The 19,429-nt window shown below is 38.1% G+C and overlaps 9 protein-coding genes across 9 annotated transcripts; 3 read left to right on the top strand and 6 right to left on the bottom strand.

The window, feature by feature from the left end:
* Positions 1–334: 334 nt before the first annotated feature.
* SPOG_02270 (alanine aminotransferase) lies at positions 335–1,885 on the top strand (the record flags this gene model as incomplete). The annotated part of the gene is made up of 2 exons (XM_013168211.1): positions 335–347; positions 375–1,885. 2 exons carry the CDS (start codon positions 335–337, stop codon positions 1,883–1,885), a joined length of 1,524 nt encoding a protein of 507 aa, XP_013023665.1.
* A 367-nt stretch (positions 1,886–2,252) lies between these two features.
* Positions 2,253–4,499, top strand: SPOG_02271 (peroxisomal biogenesis factor 11). The gene is made up of 4 exons (XM_013168212.1): positions 2,253–2,374; positions 2,430–2,459; positions 2,697–3,181; positions 3,225–4,499. Exons 1-4 carry the CDS (start codon positions 2,330–2,332, stop codon positions 3,382–3,384), a joined length of 720 nt encoding a protein of 239 aa, XP_013023666.1. The 5' UTR covers positions 2,253–2,329; the 3' UTR covers positions 3,385–4,499.
* On the bottom strand, positions 3,597–6,303 carry SPOG_02272 (ATP-dependent DNA helicase Rhp16b; the record flags this gene model as incomplete). The annotated part of the gene is made up of 3 exons (XM_013168213.1): positions 3,597–5,309; positions 5,348–5,401; positions 5,443–6,303. 3 exons carry the CDS (start codon positions 6,301–6,303, stop codon positions 3,597–3,599), a joined length of 2,628 nt encoding a protein of 875 aa, XP_013023667.1.
* Positions 6,304–6,840: 537 nt separating this feature from the next.
* Positions 6,841–9,524, bottom strand: SPOG_02273 (nucleoporin Nup107; the record flags this gene model as incomplete). The annotated part of the gene is made up of 7 exons (XM_013168214.1): positions 6,841–8,754; positions 8,797–8,905; positions 8,963–9,055; positions 9,101–9,218; positions 9,271–9,304; positions 9,348–9,395; positions 9,459–9,524. The coding sequence occupies 7 exons, from the start codon at positions 9,522–9,524 to the stop codon at positions 6,841–6,843; spliced, it is 2,382 nt and encodes a 793-aa protein (XP_013023668.1).
* A 572-nt stretch (positions 9,525–10,096) lies between these two features.
* SPOG_02274 (branched chain amino acid aminotransferase Eca39) lies at positions 10,097–11,380 on the bottom strand (the record flags this gene model as incomplete). Its single annotated transcript, XM_013168215.1, has 2 exons — positions 10,097–11,312; positions 11,346–11,380. The coding sequence occupies 2 exons, from the start codon at positions 11,378–11,380 to the stop codon at positions 10,097–10,099; spliced, it is 1,251 nt and encodes a 416-aa protein (XP_013023669.1).
* SPOG_02276 (nuclear membrane organization protein Apq12) lies at positions 11,328–15,911 on the top strand. Its single transcript, XM_013168217.1, has one exon. The coding sequence runs from the start codon at positions 15,229–15,231 to the stop codon at positions 15,568–15,570; it is 342 nt and encodes a 113-aa protein (XP_013023671.1). The 5' UTR covers positions 11,328–15,228; the 3' UTR covers positions 15,571–15,911.
* Positions 12,737–13,090, bottom strand: SPOG_02275 (uncharacterized protein; the record flags this gene model as incomplete). The annotated part of the gene is made up of 2 exons (XM_013168216.1): positions 12,737–12,903; positions 12,967–13,090. 2 exons carry the CDS (start codon positions 13,088–13,090, stop codon positions 12,737–12,739), a joined length of 291 nt encoding a protein of 96 aa, XP_013023670.1.
* SPOG_02277 (argininosuccinate synthase) lies at positions 15,893–17,322 on the bottom strand. The gene has a single exon (XM_013168218.1). The coding sequence runs from the start codon at positions 17,187–17,189 to the stop codon at positions 15,957–15,959; it is 1,233 nt and encodes a 410-aa protein (XP_013023672.1). The 5' UTR covers positions 17,190–17,322; the 3' UTR covers positions 15,893–15,956.
* SPOG_02278 (histone deacetylase complex subunit Rxt2) lies at positions 17,248–19,185 on the bottom strand. Its single transcript, XM_013168219.1, has 5 exons — positions 19,141–19,185; positions 19,058–19,092; positions 18,885–19,009; positions 18,720–18,828; positions 17,248–18,670 (listed from the first exon to the last, which is right to left on the bottom strand). Exons 1-5 carry the CDS (start codon positions 19,176–19,178, stop codon positions 18,252–18,254), a joined length of 726 nt encoding a protein of 241 aa, XP_013023673.1. The 5' UTR covers positions 19,179–19,185; the 3' UTR covers positions 17,248–18,251.
* Between the last annotated feature and the right edge of the window lie 244 nt (positions 19,186–19,429).

Here is a 19,429-nt window from a genome sequence, read left to right on the forward strand (position 1 = left end):
GTATTCTGAGAGTTTGAAATTTACCCATTGTTCAACACCTTTCAGCTCCTTTTTTTATTTAAATTACTTTACATAAAATGCTGCATTTACATTCATTATTAAAACGGGAAAACGCTAAAAACCAATTTTGTCTAATATCGTATTACCGGAAAACAGTTTTTGTAAAAAGATACGGGTTTTTTTAATACGATATTTGGATCGATAAGCAGTAGGAAAGATATGCCAAAAGTCAACAATGGTTTGCTATCAAAAAGATGAGTGTCTTTTGGACGATCTTTATAACGAGGATTAATAATAAAATTTTCTTTATCAGGTAAACAGCTTTGAGATTTCCATGGTTTGGGTCGGTTTGGGATAACAGGTCCTTTTATCAGTCGAAATGGTTTGTCCTTTCCAAAGCATTCATGAAATGATGAATTCCAACAATTACCGTCCTAACGCTTTCGCACATATTTCCACTTTGAATCAACAAGTTATCAAAGCCAATTATGCAGTACGTGGTCCTTTAACAGTTCTTGCCGAGAAAATCCAAAATGACCTGTTGGAAGATTCTAACGATTATCCATTTGGAGATATAATTTACGCAAATATCGGTAACCCGCAGCAGTTTGGGCAACTTCCCATTACATTTAATCGTCAGGTTTTGTCCATTTGCCAGTATCCAGCTTTGCTAGACCATGCCAATGAACCATGGTTCAAGAGCATCTTTCCTAGAGACGTTGTTGAGAGAACAGAATTACTATTGAAAGAGACTGGAAGCGTAGGAGCTTATAGCGCATCTCAGGGAATCCCAATTGTTCGCAAGCACGTAGCAGAATTTATTCAGGAACGTGATAACTGCGCTTGTCATCCAGACGACATTTACTTGACGAGTGGGGCGACACAAGGAGCCAGAATTATCATGACATTGCTCATCTCTGGACCGTCTGAGGGAGCCATGCTCCCCATTCCCCAGTACCCTCTTTACGGAGCTCTAATGGATCTTTTTCATGGAAAATCCGTATCGTACTATCTATCTGAAAAGGACGACTGGAATGTGGATGTTAAGCAATTCAAACAAGCCTATGAAGAGGAATCGAAGAAGGGAACGAACATTCGCCTTTGCGTTTTTATCAACCCTGGAAATCCTACAGGTGCTTGCATGACAGAAGAATCTATCGAAGAGATGCTTCGCTTTGCGAAAGCAAAAGGTCTCGTCATCATCTCGGACGAAGTCTACCAAAACAATATTTTCAGGAAGGAATTCACTTCGTTTCGTAAAGTATTATGTGAGCTTGAGAGACGCGAGCCGAACTCGAATTGGGACAAGGTCTCTCTCATCTGCATTAACTCTGTCAGTAAAGGACAGTTTGGTGAATGTGGACAACGAGGAGGCTACATCGATACCATGAACATTCCGCCCATCACCAAGGACCAGATCTTAAAGTTGGCAACTATAGACATATGCCCGCCGGTGACAGGCCAACTGCTTGTTGATTTGCTTGTACGACCTCCCAGGGAAGGAGAACCCAGTTACGGGTTATATTCTCAAGAAATAGAGAAGATTCACAGAGACATGGAGAAACAATGCCAATTTCTCTATGAGGCTACCAAACGTATGAAATTTGTCACTTGCCAAAAGCCTCATGGTGCCATGTATTTGCATCCTAAAATTTGTTTACCCAAAAAGTTGGTTCGAGAAGCAAACGAGATTAACATTGAGCCTGATGAGTTATACTGCTTACGGATTTTGGAACGTACTGGCGTATGCTTAGTTCCAGGAAGTGGACTTGGCCAAAGAGAAAATGAGTATCATGTTCGAATAACATTTTTGGCAAAAGGAGATGAATATGTTGAACGCTTTATTGAAGCCCATAATACAATAATGGATGAGTATGAAGATTAATCTTGCATATATGGTTCATCCATACTTTCTTTTTGGGAGTTACTCATCCTTCCTGCGACTTTTTTATTCAACTGTCATTTCTCGTAGTCTAATGTCTTCTTAATACATAGCTTTAATGAAATTGGAACTAATAAAATCCCATTAAAATTAACTTCCTAGTAACTTTTAACTCGGTTTATTTACATTGATCATGATAAATTGTCATTCATCCTGTTTCCACAGTTAGTAGGTTTTCCGATTCCTGTCTTGTTTTTATTTCAAATAAATATCTTATGGATCATTTTATAACAAATAATACTAAATACTTACGAGTTTTTATCATTATCATATAAGCTTAGAATATCATATTTTCTTCAACGCTCTATATTTTGCGGATTGCATACAACAGCAAATTCAGGCGACTTTACTTAATTCTTTGTATCACGACTCAATTCATTAGAAAAAATGGCGGTTATATTTGAGACAGCTCAATATGCACATGTTTTGCGCGTATGAAACTATCAAATATAGAAACTTCAGTAAAGGTACTAACTATGCCGTTCAGATGCTGAATTCTATGTCTGCTAGAGACAAGGTAATGATTATTCAATTGTATAGAAAAAGGACACTTCACTTCGTTTGGCTATGCTTTGCTGTATACAGCAAAACCAAGAGTATTACATTTTTGGATACAAATATGTCCCTCTATATCCAATCGACTTTCTCGGATTAAAGAAAAAATAATTTGCTATAATGGCTGAGCGATCCTACTATCCAACAACAAATTCGACATTCTCTTTTGCACCAAATTCTTGCTAACATTGCTGTCTAGTCTTTTAGAACCTTGCAGTTTGTTGCAAAGCTTTTGGCTTGGCGTCTGTACTATAACGGAAGCTCTTTGGAAAGCGTGAACAAGTGGGATACTTTGGAATCTCAAATTTCCTTTGCTAGAAAACTCTTCAGTATTGGCAAGGTATTTGATTATCTTTCAAAGTCTTATTTTGGCAGCCTTCAAATACAAAATCCACTTTCATCTTCTGAAGCAGCACTTCCTTCCATCCAACTGACTAGAGATATTGCTTTTACTGGTTATTCCGCAATGGAATTGGTCGGTTGGTTGCAAAAGGCAAGATTAATCGACTGTCCCAAGTCTAAGCGCGTCTCTACCTTGAGCAAGCAATTTTTAGCCGCTGCTTTACTTTCCTCATGCTTCGCAGGGGTATATAATTACCAAAAGATTTCCGAACAATTGAAATCAATTCAGGCATCCGAATCCGGTAAAACTAAAAATGAAGCATCAATTGAATCTTTAATTAGGTATGGTTTATTCACCTTTTCCTTTCCACTAACACTTATCTAGGGAAAAAAACGAGATTGTCTATTTCGCCATCCAAAATGCTTTGGATGCTGTAATTCCTTTGGCTGAGTTGGATGTCTTAAAGTTGGATGATGGTTTTGTAGCTATGACCGGCATTACCACAAGCATAATGGGTCTCTATAAGACTTGGTCATCCAATTAGAAAAACTTCACTACTTCCTGGTTGCTTTTTGACGATATAACATATGATTCATTTACAATTTATGATGTTATAAATATTGCTCTTTCAATTCGTAACCCAATCCGTTCTTTTCCGGGTAATATATTTAATTAACAGTCATAGCAAAAATAAAGCTTCACCTTCGTCAATTCAAGCATCATTAGTCATATGTCAGTATTCCGAGCTAATTTTAACTAGAGTCCAGCTTCAGCTTGTTTATGGAAAAGATACAAAAGATCGCTAATCGTTAATTTTCCTGATTTTACTTTTAGTTTGCTGTCTCCCAAAGCGCCTTTTGCAATCAGTCGCTTTTCTTCTTGCAAAGCGACGATTCTCTCTTCGATGCTGTTAGCTACAACCAGTTTGTATACGAATACATCCTTTGTTTGCCCAATTCTATGAACCCGATCGATAGCCTGATCCTCAATCGCTGGATTCCACCATACATCTGAGAGAATTACACGACTAGCGCAAGTTAAATTCAAGCCAAGTGCTCCACACTTTAAAGAGCACAATAAAACGCGCACGTCGTTGTCATCTCTTAGTATTCGCAACGATTCCTCACGAGCAGGGTTAGCCATTTTTCCATCGTAACGAACAAACTTGGTTTTCGCAGCAACTAAGTGCGGTTCAAGGATATCAAGGAAGGTTGTAAATTGAGAGAAAATGATAGTCTTTCCGGTTGGTATAGATTTCCCTTCTTTTTCATGTTGTCCTTCTCCCTTCAAAATACAAAGAATCTTTTTTACTTTGGACGACAGGTACAGTTCCCGATCCATTGCTACTTCTGATGGATCAGCAGAAAGCTTTCGTATGTTAGATAGGCAGTTTTTGCAAATTGAAGTACTCGAACTCTGTGGAAGTACCGTATAACATATTTCGCATCGAACTTTACTTTTGTGACCAATTTCAATCCCTTCAAGCATAGCGGCAACATCGTCCACGGCTTGATCAGGAAGAGGGTCCTTACCATTCATTTTCATAGTGGAAATAGAAAGAGCATCGGCATCATTCTGTAAATGTGTGCTAATAAGCTTTGGATGATTGCAAGCTTGTCGTAAACGGAGAAGTAAACAGAGAATATTTGTATAATTCCTGTTAACTTCGTCCATCTTTATGAATTCTGACATTGTAGTTTCACTTTTCTTTTCCAGAGAGTAATAAAACTCCTTTTCACGTTCGCTGAATTGGCAACTCACTTTCTCAACAATCCGTTTTGGTAAATTCATTAGCCCACCGTCTCCTAACTTTCCAGCTGATTGTTGGAGTATGCTTTTTGTCCTTCGCAACATAATGACGGAAAGAAAGGCACGTAAGCGTTCAACAGCCAATTGCCCTTTCCCTTGGCTAACCGGACGAGTGATTTGATCTTTCCATGTAGCTGCGTCATTCAAAGGTTGTATTCTCAGAAACTTAATTAACGAGAAAAGCTCATCTAAATTGTTTTGTAAGGGTGTTCCAGTAAGACACCAACGGTTAATACTCATTAAGGAACAACACGATACAGCAGTTTTTGATGCCTTATTCTTGATTGTATGAGCTTCGTCAAGGATAACTCTCCACCAAAAGAAAGAAAATAAGCTCAATGTTTCTTTGGAGTTCTCTTCTTTTTTATCGGGTGCATATTCTGAAACGAGGGTCTGGTAAGTTGTGATGACCACATCATAATCATGTACATGATTTAATTCTTTCTTTCTGTTTGCACCGTGAAAAACCAAAGCTTTTAAATTGCTTTTACTATGAACCTCGCCTTCCCATTGTTTTATCAAACTTAAAGGAGCAATCACCAAAGTTGAATGACATGGAATAAGAGACTTATTAACTTCATCCTTGGTCTCTAAAGATTTACCTTGATATGGATGAGATATAATTAACGAAATTGTCTGTATAGTTTTTCCTAGACCCATCTTTATGATTAGCATTTAATAAACAAAGTTCTTCATACATCATCTGCAAGGATACCACCATATGGTTTAAATTCTTCCTTTATTTTTTTCTCCTTAAAAAATTAGCATCTTCCAATAATACAATATAACTTACTTTTGAAGCAGTGTTTTGCACCTCATCATTGTCAGTGTTCTCCCTTCGCTGTAGCCAGCGAAGGCCTTGAACCTGGTGAGGTAGTAAAGACAGCTTCAATCCTTTGATAGAAAACTCCCCGTTGTGTCCAGATTCCGAATCAATGGTCGCCTTATCTACGAATGATCCTGCAAAAAGATCTTTCAAAGTTTCCTGAGTCTTTATAGGATCAACAAACTCGTGTGAAGAAAGCTTGGGTGAGCTATAATTTTTACGCGGAGACGTAGACGCTGAAGAACTAGGAGTCCTTGGTTGAACTGGCGTATTTAACCATGTAGGTGCGTCATTTTTTGGTGTCTTAATGACGAAAGCATCACTAGTAGGTTTGTTTAAAGGTGGCTTGCTTATTTTAGTGATATTCTGTTTGTAAGGAGACTTCCATGCGGAAGATTTCACTGGAATAGGAGCAAAAGGGTCCAAATCCCATTGTTCTTTGCCAGTGTTTGGAGTTTTTGGTCGAGGAGGCTCCTTCATTGGTGAATTTATTGCTTTCCCTTTAGTTGTTTTCGGTTTCGGAGAGAAGATGGCATCTATTTTCTCTGGTGATATTGTAGGTAAATCATCCTTTGTTGAATCCACATCTATTTGTTGTTTCCCTAAACTTTGTAAGGCGCGAAAATTAGAGGAATGCTTAGTTTTTGAAGGACTTGATGGTTTCGATGTCAAATTCGGTAAATTTCTTGCAAGGTCATTGAGATCCTCTAGTCCAGTTGAATGCTGACTCTTCGTTTCCCTGTGTGATTTGCTAATGCCTTTTTCATTAATGGTACCTTGTTTTTTTAGATTCCTTTGTTTACTATCTTTTTCTTCCATAGTTGGCATTATATAGGTCTTTACAATGTTAATGTTTGTTTTGTGTAGGGACGATTAAGAGCCGGGAAATTTGAATTCCTTTCAATGTCAAGACTTTTTTTTTCTGAACGTTTATATGGCTTTGATGAAATTCTGTACCTAATAGAAGCAATTTTACAGCTGATAATTTCTTTTATGAGTAACGATTTCTGGTATTTTGCCAGAAATTCATTTCTACATAGTCGCCAATGCTTAAAGTCCAAGACAGGAAAATGTAACAAATTCCTTTCTATGTTGTTACTTATCTAGGAGCTTGAATATTTTTTGTTTAGTAGACCTAGGGCTTTTGATGATGGTGCTAGTAATACAACACAATAATGACGAGAATGAATTGAAGAATAGTAATGGCAGTTAGAGTAAAAGAAAAGGCTTATGTAGCTGCAACTTCAAATGAAACTACTTCTCTAGGAGATTCTCGAAAATGATTCACTAAAACCCACAAAACAGATCTTACAAAAAAGGGTTTAAACAAAAGGATATATTTTCGAATTTTGCTTTTGTAAAGACTTAAATGCTGAAAATTCCCTCAGGAGAAGTAAGACTGTATTCTCCTACAATACCCAAACCAGCTGCATACTCTTCAATTCTTCCACTTTCAAGAAGACAGTGATAGAGCTTTAAATCCTCTCCCGCAACCTCATTTGCGAGAGCAAAGCAACCATTATAATCTTCATTATGAAAATAGACATTGTGAAGATTTAAGATAATTTCAGGGATATATATGTTCCGAATGCGATACAATTCATTAGAAAGTTCTTTTTCCTCGTCTTCATTTATCTCCATAGTCGATGGATGAAGGAATCTCGCTTGAAGAAGCTCATTAAATAGTTTTATACATCTGCGTGAAGTAAGTGTAAGAGACTTTTTCCATTCTTTGTATGCACCACTAGCTTTTGTCATAGAGGTATCATTCAAAATTGGTTCATTCATTAATTTTTTCCATTCTTCATGCACTTGAAAGGCTCGGCACAGTGCGCGATAATTCATGAATTCATAGGCTGTTCGAACTTTTGAATCTTTATCAGCAGATATTTCACCTGAGGCTAAAACGTCGAGAGTTTCTGCTGGAAGGCGTGTGTACAATAAATATGCAGAATTCAATTCTCCCCTAGACAAAAAAAATCGGAAAGCGTAATTCGCGTAAATTAACAAATCGTCGGATTGGCATGTTACTATCAACCATTCTAGGGTGGATATAAACTTCGTATAAACCAATGGTACCGGATCTTCTAGTGATTTCAAATCAATTTCACGTAATTGTTCAACACCGGTAGCGAATTCGTTGTAAGCAAGTGAAACACTCATTAAAGCTGCTCTATCGATGTCTAACTTATACTTTTTCGCGAGTTTAAGCTGCTCAAGACGCGACCTCTCATCTCCTATAAAACTCAAAAAGCGAGCGTAGGTTTCATACTGAACATGATCGGAAAGGAAAGGAATGTACAGGGGAACCAAGGAATTCTTTTTTGCACTGGCTAGCAGCTCAATATAAGATTGGATTATAGAATCGGAAATGTAAGCGTCGACATGAATGCCAGCAACTTGCAGAAAAAGAAGCTGATGAACCAGAATTCGAAGACTAGAGGGGCTAGTAAATTCCAAAATGCCTTCTACGTTTCCAGCTCGCACAGCCTCTAGCTGTTCGTGAGCCAATGTATATAGTCTATCAGTTTGGTTCAAAATAGTATACGCCTGTAGTCGCCTTAGAGGATGAGCCGCTGATTTTCGGATTTCTTCTGATGGATATTGATCCAAAGCTTCAAAAATACTTTCTGGGCTTAAACCTATTCCGCTATCAATAGGTGGGAGGTGAGTATCTGGTTGGGGAACTTTATCGGAAAGATACACGTCTAAATGATACTGATTCATGCTGTTATAATATGCCCATAGAGCGTCCTCCCATGATGTGCAAACATTCAGAACGGATTCTAAATCACCACAGAGAGCGCCATACAGAGCACGTTCATAAGCGTCGGTACGCTTATTTTTTGTTAAAGCGAAGCATGTACGTCTCCAAAGCTCTTTCCTTTTATTACCTAATGTTTCGGATTGCAGAGCATCATCTATTACACTGTTACGATATTCGAAAGCACCTTGTAAGGAAGCCGAGCGCCAGAAATTTCCGCTTTTTCTACACAAATCCAAAAGTCCTTCAAAATCCCCAGCCCGATAAAGCGAGAAGGCAACGCGAATAAATTGACGATCATAGCTGTCGTCTCTTTCGTCAAGGCGTCGCTCATCACGAATGTCAGCATCTGGATCCAAATTTGGAACATTTGACTCATCTTTCTTTTCGATAGAGAATTTGGAATTTGTTCGTGTATTTTTCTTAATATTTTCACGAGTATAAAACCAACGATTACCACGGATTTCAATGTCAGGCTCTTCTACAGGACTGTCACGTAACCAATTGAATACCAACTGTAATTATTAGATACCATTCGAAGTTATTATTTTACATACATGATTTTCGAATGCAGCGGGGTTCTTGGAGTAGAACTCTTCTTCCAAAACAGCTATTGAAGAAAACATGTGAGAAGAAATAGTTTCGTCTCGCTTTGACTTTCGAAACCTTCATTAGAGTATTAGTAATCTCGAAAGAACGTTACTGATATGATGAAAAACATACGAATAGAGTCTCTGTATCAAATCCCAAGTTCGTAGTTCCAAACCCCAATGACTGATCAATTCCTCATCTTCTTCTTTGCAAGCTTTTATATATCTTCGAAATTGTTAGACTGAACAGCGTGACGAAGATTGAACATACTTTTCTTCACAAAATTTATAGAAGCTTGTCAACAATCCATCACTGGAGAATAAATCGTCCCTTTTTGTAATGAATAAATTTGCGAATGATTCAAATTCATCTCCAAGTTCAAGAATGACTGGTGTCTCTTCAGTTGTTAGTTTTTGGTAAGCTGCTCAATTCACCCATACCATTTGGTCCCAAAAACACGACATCATTGTTCATCTATACACACGTTAAAAAAAAAGAGCTTTGAGATTTAACAAACCTCTGGATCATCTTTCTCCATTTGCATCAGTTCTTGAAAACTGGAACGCTACTCAAGTTAGTAACTCTTCGTTTTCTATCCGGAGCGAAATAGGAGTTTTCAATTTCATACGCTTAAATCATTGTTTCCACGACTAATAGAAAACGTAGAAACATCGTTTGATACATGTTGAGACATGTTCAATTTGAGCCAAACTCTTTTCTAATGTGATGCTGGTAGAAAGTACATTGTGACCAGGATGGGTTAGTAATGGAATCAAGTTCCAAGGATATTTTTACAATATAGGGTACAAGTAAAAGCAAATATGAACTTGTCTTTTCGATAAAAACTTATTCACTTGTCTATTATTCAAATTTGGGCTGGAAGTTTTCCATTTGAACGCTATTGAAAAGATCGAAAACAGCTAAAATAGAATAGTAATAATAAAGGAATTAAATGTATAGTTGCTAATGCTACAGCAAACTTGTAGCTAAATATAACTATCTTTTACAACATTATCTAAATCCATGCTTCCATAATTCTTATTATGCTACAGCACGCACACAAATACGAAATGCAATCTATTCAGACTTTTTCTTTTCTTAAAAAAACTATAAAACAAGAGTTAAATAATACTATGTCGATATCAATGAATGAGGTCTTATCATGTCTTTATCGACCCAAAATGAATTCAGGAATACCTTAACAACATGGTTGCCTATAAAACAGAAAACAGGGTTAATCAAACAGGGGATGGATTACAGAGCTTCTTAGTTGGTGGCAGGAATACTCCAAGGGTGATTAGGGACCTTGCCATATTGGATGTCAAGGATCCAGTTGCTGACTTGGGTTGTGATGGGGCCGGCTTCTTGACCTTCAGGCAAAGGCACATTTATTTCGGTACCCTTGTAGTTGATGGCCTTGACAGGAGAAACCAAAGCAGCGGTACCAGCACCAAAGACTTCCAAAAGACGACCCTCCTTAGAAGCTTCAGCAACCTCCTTCATGGAATACTTGCCTTCAGTGACCTTCCAGCCTTGGGGAACAAGGCGCTCACGGGCAATTTCCAAAATGGAATCACGGGTGACACCAGGCAAAATCATACCGTCAAGAGGAGCGGTAATAAGTTCCTTTTCACCATTCTTGTTGATCCAGACGGTGAAGCAGTTCATAGTACCGACTTCAGTGACATAGTCCTCCTCACCGTATAACCAGAGGATTTGAGCGAAACCCTTCCTGGCAGCTTCAGCAGCAGGCAAAACGCTAGGAGCATAGTTACCGCCAAGCTTGTACTGACCAGTACCACCGGGCCAAGCGCGAACAGCGCCTTCAGAGCAGCAAAGACGGATGGCCTTAAAGCCGGAACTGTAGTAAGGACCGACGGGAGAAGCAATGACATAGAGCATAGCGTTTTCGCAGTCGTGAACGCCAAGGGCAGCGTCGGTACCAATAAAGGTGGGACGAAGGTAAAGTGAGAAGCCGCGTTCGTTAGGGACCCAGCGACTCTCGGTAGCAACGAATTTACGAATAGCCTCGCTCAACTCGTTGGGATCGAAAGCGGGAAGAGAGATTCTAGTACCAGTAGACAACATACGCTCAGCGTTCTTGTTGGGACGGAAAAGTCGGGCGACACCCTTCTCGTCCTTGTAAGCCTTCATGCCCTCGAAGCATTCGAAACCATAATGGAAGACAGAGGTAGCGGGATGGAAGCTAAGATCCTGCATAGGAACAATTTCAGGAGTACCCCATCCAGTTTGTTTGTTCCACTTCATGATCATCATATGGTCAGTAAATTCCTTGCCGAACTTCAATGTTTTCCAGTCGGGCAAAGGCTTGAGCTGTTCAGCCTTTTTGAAAATAATATTGGAAGCATCCAACGGTTTAGGAGAAGAACCGGCAGCAGAAGAAGAGCTCATCTTGCGGATTTGAGAAGAGGTGCTCAATTTCGATAATTGTGTGGTGCGTGGTAGACGCAAGTGAAAATTTCTAGGGAAAACCATCCGGACATTTCCTGCGCACTTTAAAGTCCGGCTGGCAAGAAAAGAAGCGTTCATTTTATATAAAAAAAAAAGGAAGGATATTTCTATTTGAGCTGTGTCTATAAGGCTCGTAGTAAAATGACAACTAGAAATAGATTTCTACCTGCTTTTTGGTCGTTGAGTTTAGTTTAGTTGAGCTGAAGTTGAAGTTGGTAGATGGAGGGAGATGGAACGAGGGCGTAAAGCTCTTTTCTTATTCTTTTGTTGTAGGCTTTTTTATCTTCGGTGTAGATGGTGAAAAAAGCAAAGAGCAGTATTGGAATCATCATACCAGATGTGATAAAGAGGATTCCCTGTAATGTCTTATATGGGTGTACCAAATGATTGAAAGCGCTCACTACTTTAATAAATAAATATAGGAAAAAAGAACGTATCACGAGGAATCCATGTTATATAACGAAAATCTTAGCTCGAAGAAGTATCCCATATGAAAGCAATAATGAGACTGGCGACTTGGATGGTTTGCGTCCAATTCCTTGTATCTTGATGATTACCAGGTTTATCGATTACTGGTATCGTTCATCTTTATGTCGTTGATGGTTTTTTTTGGTGTACATCGTCGGCATATATATGACAATCGTTTATATATTTCTGAACGTTTGTTGCGGTCATACCTTTCCAGTAGAACTTTTCGCATATGCGATTTGTTAGTTGACTTTTTTTCGTGAATTGGACTTGGTTGCACTATGTGTATAGATGCTAGTAATGTCCAGGGACACGATTAATTGGATGAAACGCTTGAAAGACAGTCTATTTTAGGCAGACCAGTCTAGTCTTCCAGTCTGAAGATCGTAACTGTAAAATGATGGTCTATATCCTCTCTCTAAACCAGCATTCGTAATCTGTTCCGACCTCGTATTCAGAATTTCAGTATCTCGCTTTTTAATGTTTGTTTACTTGCATATTTAGCGACGACCCCTTATGCTTATGAATATCAGCTTCGCTAAAACACAATTACTGAATTGAATTGTAGTATTGATTCTATTATCGAAGTATCCTCTTATGACGGTAATTGCTGGGTTTGTCACGATTCCCTGCACAAGTCGGTGATATGCATCCCGAATGCAGTTACAGAAACAGGTAATGAGGTAAGTATAACTCTTGCCTTTTCAATTGTATGCAAAAGATTGTCCCAATACCTTGTCACAATCGCAAATTGTGTGCCCTCGTATCTCATCTGATCTCATCTGCTTATTGAGGCAGTTCTCCGTCCTCTTCTGTGGACCTAGAGTTAATTTGGCGTTACTGAAATTCCCATATGTGTTCACATTTAGCTCTCTACTGGGCTCATCCATTTGGTAGTATTCAGTGTACTTGATGTGAACTGAAAGCATTCTTCATGTGATCTACCAATGGCTTGGAATGAAGGTATTAATTATACACATCCTCAAGCTGATTCTTCGTCACGTTCTGCCCTATCAAAGTTAATAAGTGGGTGTTTGTTGACACTGCAGAGACCAGCGTCTGAATAAATATCATCCATATCACATCCCCATTATCATATTGACTATTTATTTGATGTATTATGTTCTTTGTCGCTAGATAGGTTAATAGTTAAAGGATAAACTCTTTTACCTGTCTTATTGCGGTCTATAACTAACCACACACGACATTTAGGTGCCAATCAAAATATTTAGCAAAATTATCTGTGATTTCTAACTCTTCGAATAGATCCCTGATACGTTGTCGAGAGGACACATTCCTTTCGATGCAAGAGGCTTCCATTTTCAAAGTACTTTCTTTTCACATTCGAGATCAACAGAAAGAGACCATAAACATTATCCTGACAATGACGGATGGAAATGTCACTTTTGAAGTAACCATCCTTTGTTATCAAGGAAAAGAAAATAAAGGAATAAATAAAGAAAAGCAGTGAAAATATCGAAAATGGATTCAATAAATAGAAAAGAATCCTCAAAGATGAGCTTGTCTATGTTAAGAACAACTTGATTGCTCATTACCAAAAAAAAAAAAAAAAAAAAAAAAGAATTATAGGATCTTTCAGATAGGATAGCCTTTACGACTGCAAGGTATAAAAACTTAATGGAATGGAAGTATCTCGTTTTCATCCAATTTATAAAAAGACATTCAGCAGCAATTCGTATTTATGAAACACATTCCAGACGAAAGGAGTAGACCTCGAATGGAAGACGAGAAAAGGATAATGAGCCATCCGAAAAAGCAATCTACCATAAGATGAAGTCTCTTCTAGTACACCCTTTCCATTTTCAGTGATTGATTCTTTTGCTTGGTAAAAAGATATTTTCTTTTTATTTGTTTATCTTCATCCAAGGGCTAGCAGTAACGATATGCTTAGGTAACACATGTAAACACTTTTCTTTCGATCTAATTTGAAGGATTTTTCGCCGTTTGAGTCAGTTTTATTTGTCATTTTATAAGGAAAATTCTCTCCTTATGAATCTTTTTCACCTGATGTGTCATGAATTCGGTAAGTGAAAACAGGATTGGGTGTTTAAGCCCAATTCAAGTCATAATAATTCCATGCAGAAAGTATGAGAGAATTATCTACCTTGATAGAAGAGCCCTTGTTGCGTGTTTCGATTGAGCTAAGAACTACTTCAGCTAGCCGGGTTTGCTGAAATGTTGTTTCCCATCTGATAACAAATTAGAGCGTTTCAAATCTGTGTAGACACCCCAATAACAAGTTGAAAGTATCAACCAAGCAAAAACGAACTGGGTCCACCGTATCACCCCGTCTCGAAAACACCGGCCAACTCCAATATTGAACGCAAGCCTGAAGACTTCGGTTACTTCAGTTACTCTAGAGAATCCTTTGACCTCATGAAAGTACAATTGGAAGATAACCAATAAATTTTTTTTTTCAGTCTTATCGGAAAAAGAATATCCAACAGGGAAAGTTTTCTCATGAGCAAGTTTTACGAAGAACACAGAAGAGATGTCAGAAGTATGAAAGTTGCAAGTGAAATTCAGCTTACAAATCTTGGGTATAGTCAAGTAGAGTTCAACGTTACCAATGTATGCAGATGTTGTTTCTCTAGATGTCCAGCAGAGCTTTCTTGAGTACCGTTTTCTAGAACCTCTGATCTCCTAAGATTTGTTTTTTGAGCAACTACCAGATGTTTAAAGATAGCAAAAGGAAAAGCTTTGTTAACACAGACAAAAAACGAAAATAGTAGGAAAGCAGCTTTCTTTATTGCTTTTTGAGCAAAAAATCCTATGCTACGACTCTTTGAAAGAATCGTTTAGTCTGTTTATTATGAGCGAATCAAAGCTTTGACTTGAGACAACATCAATACCATCTCAATGAAGATTTTCATTGACTTGTTTGGATCCTTCGTTAACACAGATTGGAATTAAGAGCGACAAGCCTTGGAAAAGCTTACAGGTGAAATGAACAATCCTTATGTTTACAATCAAGTCTTGCACTTGTCTAAGCAAAATAGATAACACTTAGCATAGCTTACCTCTAGTGGAATGCTTTTTGCTTTTGCTTGAATGAAACACATGCAAAAAGATATTTTCGTTCTGTGTCATTATCTCCTTAAATTAATAGAAAAAACGTAAAAGAAAGATTACGATATTCTTTTATGTGGTTTTTTTGCCCTTAACTTGTGCTTGAAAGGATAGTATTCATAGTTAGGTACCCTAAATACTGAGACAAAACAGCTTTACGAAAAGGTATTCGTCTTGAAGAATGTAATCTAATTCTATTGAACTGTCAATTCCTTCACAATTATAAATTCCAATAATGCTGTTTGTTTTCACTTCATTAGTACTTGATCGTACCTCAAAACATACCTCCACTGAAGACTCAGGAGCAGCTTGATTATTCTGAATTTCTTCGTCTAAAATCATTTCTTCCTTTCATTTTGAAACTAAAAATGTCTCTAACTCAAGCATTTTGGGGACTTATTGCCAAGTATATGATTGACTATGGTTTGACCGCCGAACCAGATCAAGTATTGCAAAAAGTAGAGCAGGTCGGTAAGAATATTGAGCAATATGAATCTTCATTTTTCAAGTCTCTGTACAGAAGGAAACAACCTTTTTCGCTTCCATCTGTAATCAATATTTTAACACTCATTCTCATTCTATACATGTCCTTGGTCATAGTTAACAGAGCTACTCGAATTGCATTAGCACTTTTCAAAACATTAGCTACTATCTCCTTTTTGTTGCTAATGGTTTGTCTCGGTGTCTACTGGTTCCTGAATAGTCAATAATTCTTCAACACTGCCTATGAGACTTATTGTTACGAACAGTCTTACAGGCAGCTCATCGATATTATTTTCTTCTTTGCATCCTTAAAAAATTTTCGATTGTAAGTATAATTGTCAGGTTCTGTTCGGCGTCATACAGCCCGGAAGCCTTGAAATTAATGAACCAAAAAAAGAATAAAAAGAATCCCACCCTTCTCCAACCGAAAGCGCCTAGGCTCAAAGTTGTCTTTAACAATGTTCCCTTAGTTTAAAATATCTATATTGTATCGTCTTTGCTTTTACATGTTTTATACTGGTTAAGATCATCTACAAAATACATGAATTTCGTTTACGCAAAAACAGTAATTCTATTCGGTATTAAAACTACGAATAATTATATAGAAAAACGTTTAGAGCCAGTACTTGCCTTCATCAGAGTTGCGTAAGCGAATAGATTCGATTTGAATGAAACCAGAAGTCCAGGTAGGATCAAAACCACCAAGTTCATCCATAGAAGCAAGCTTCTCGTCGTAAAGACGAGCGGTATCAGACTTACGTCCACGGACGCTGACATTACCCTTGTAGACGGCAAGCTTAACAACACCATTAACAACTTCTTGAGAAACGTCATTGGCAGCTAAAAGCATACGAGTGCAGGGAGAGAAGTATTGACCGTTGTAGAGAATCTTGGAAAGGTTGAAAGTAACGAATTGGTCACGCAAAGCACGGACTTCACGTTCCATGGTCAACCCTTCCAAATCCATGTGGGCGGAACGAAGAATGGTCAAGCCAGGGGTTTCATAACAGCCACGGCTCTTCAAGCCAGAAAAACGGTTTTCGACGATGTCGATACGGCCAACGCCATTGCGGCGAGCAATGGTATTTAATTGATGGAAGATTTTAACAACGTCGGAAAAGACACCGTCCTTGCATTCTAACTTACAGGGATTACCCTTTTCGAAATGAACAGCGAGTTCCTCCTCCTCATCAGGAGCGTCCTTAGGATCAACAGTGAGGGTCCACATGTCAGCGGGAGGAGCAAGACTGGGATCTTCAAGAATACCAGCTTCATAGGAGCAATGAACGATGTTTTCGTCCATTGACCATGGTTTCTTAGTAGTTTGAGTAACAGGGATGCCCTTCTCAGCAGCATAGTTCAACAAATCAGTACGTCCAGCAAAACGATCAAAGAAAACGGGGAGACGCCAGGGAGCGATAACTTCAATATCGGGCTTCAAAGCGTAGTAGGCAAGCTCAAAACGAACTTGATCGTTGCCTTTACCAGTGCAGCCGTGAGAGACAGCAATGCAGTTTTCTTTCTCAGCAATCTGGATTTGACGACGGGCAATGATAGGGCGTGCAAGAGATGTGCCCAAAAGGTAGACGTTTTCATAGATAGCGTTGCACTTTGCGGCAGGAAGGACAGTGTCATGGATAAATTCATCACGTAAGTCTTCAATGTAAACCTTCTTGGCTCCCACACCTAAAGCCTTTTGACGGGCTGTTTCCCAATCTTCTTCTTGACCAACGTTAGCCATGTAGCAAATCACCTCCCATCCTTGTTCAATAAGCCAGGCAAGAATACAAGAGGTATCCAAGCCGCCAGAGTAGGCAAGAACGCAACGTTTAACGTCTTCAGGCATTTTTGCTTCAATAGTATTGTGTAGAAAGAAAAACAAAAAAAATAAGATCTAGTGTCTGAGTAGGTTAAATAGGTGACAGTCAAACTGATTTGACTTGGTGATTAAGAAGATGCAATAAGGAATATAAGGATGCTCAGCGATAGAGTGTAAAGATTGGTAGTAGCTGGAATTAACTCGCTTGATTAAATAGGACTGGTTATAAGGGCTGCAAAGTGAATAAAAAACCCGTTTAAACGAGAGTAAAAAGTTTCAAAGAATTAAAGGAACAAGGGTCCAATGGAAACCATTTTATACAAAGTCAGAGGTCAATAAGCTTCTGATGATCACACGCTTGATCAATCTTTCACTGAATCTATCACCGCAGAAATCTATATCTTAGATCTTTATAAAGTAACAAACAACCTGGTGTCGGTTTTTCGCGAAATAATTCGTAGCCACTGGGCAGTGAAGTAGCAGTCCATATCTTGGTGAAATTTTTAATGAAAAGAGGACAAATAAGGACGATGATCTCCGGATTCAGAAAGTTGTTTGACGACGGCCTTCTTGCAATAGCCCTTTAGGAAAATAAAAAAGTATAATCTCATCACAGCATATATTAATAAACATTACGAGAACGGCATTTTGGCAGCGTAAATGACCTTTGCTTCATGGCCAACTAAGCTTATATATATATTCATTTGTTTCCACTAGATAATTTCCTTCATATTTTCATCATAAGGGAAAAAAATGCACGCTGAAACTTGAGGGTTTATTAATTAAGACTTTTGAGTGATTCATAGTAGACCAGATTCTATCATTCAGAGTAGCGGTTTCATCATAATTTAAGTATACTTGCGTGTTTTATGAAAAGAATTTCCTAGTCCGGTGATTTTCATTTCCTCTAATCCCCAAATCAACAAAAAAATATATAAACAGCTTGTTTTAAGATAGAAAACATAAGAACTCGATAATCCATTAAATGAGACAATTAATGTACAAAAAAGGTATACATATAAAAAAGGCACTGTTTCCTGTAATCAGAAATACATTATAGAAGCAACAATAACATCTTTTTGGTGAAAATTATTCGTTTTTTTGAGCATCTTTGTCCTCATGATTCACCATACCATCATAATTTTCTCCTTGGCAATAAGTCAAAACTTTGTCTTTAAAGCGAATCGCGCGTAGTAAATCCATCCGTACATTTGACCAACACCGAATGAATTCCCTGCTTTTTTCAAGAGCTTTCTGTACAGTCCCGCTAAGCTCTTTACATTGCTCCGGAGTGATCCCAAACACCTCATGAGGCGCTTGTGTGAGAGATGGGTCGTCACCCAGCAAAACTGACAGTAACTGCTGAAGTTGAGCAGCATACTTATGTTCTGAAGAAATACTTTCATGCGCTGAAGCAGCTAAGATGTTGAGATAATTCTGTTCAAATATGTATGCAATGCCAGGATGCGTAAATATGTTTTGTGGATTGGTCAAAGGAGCCATGGTTTCTATGCATTACGGTTAGAATACACTTTGATACAAAGTCTTTGTCCTTACCGTTCATATTTACATCGTGGTAAGGATTATCGTGGTCTAACCATTCTGGTTCAGCGCGTCGTCGATAATGGGAAATAACGCCACGCTTTGTATTTCCAATGCTGTAGTACTTCATCAGAGAAAAAGGTTAGTTGTTTTGAAGCTGCAAATCCTGTACTGTCTTACATCTACGTCGACAGAAGTACCGACCGAATTGCCCATAGACCCATAATAGACGGACCTGGAATTACTTTTTCTTTTCAATCCACGATTTGTTAATGACTCTCCTATAGAAGAATCTGAATCAGTGGCTAAAGAAGAGCGTGTTAGTCAATCTTTCAAAGTCAATTGGCAATTACCATCAGAATCCTCAAAAAGAGCTTCTTTAAACCTCCTAATGTTTCTTGTTAATCATTTGCCCATAGAACGCGTGCATTCATACTCAATTTGCTCTTCTAATTGTTTCATGGATTTTGGCATGAGTTATACCAGTCAAAGAACGTAAATACTTCGCTCTTTTTCTGTTACTTGTGCGTGTTACTTCTTCTATGGTGAAATAAAAGCAAATGAGTGTGCTAAAATGCCTCTCTTTCTCACGATTGCTTATTTATTTTTTCAATTCTTTTTGTATTTTTAGGATAAAAGTGTAATTTTAAGACTGACTTGTTTTGATGCAAACGAAACTGTCATAGTCCGACACAAAAGCAATATCCTTCACAAAATCATTTGGA

Source organism: Schizosaccharomyces cryophilus (genome assembly GCF_000004155.1).
Source record: "Schizosaccharomyces cryophilus OY26 unplaced genomic scaffold supercont4.4, whole genome shotgun sequence".
NCBI lineage: Eukaryota > Fungi > Ascomycota > Schizosaccharomycetes > Schizosaccharomycetales > Schizosaccharomycetaceae > Schizosaccharomyces > Schizosaccharomyces cryophilus.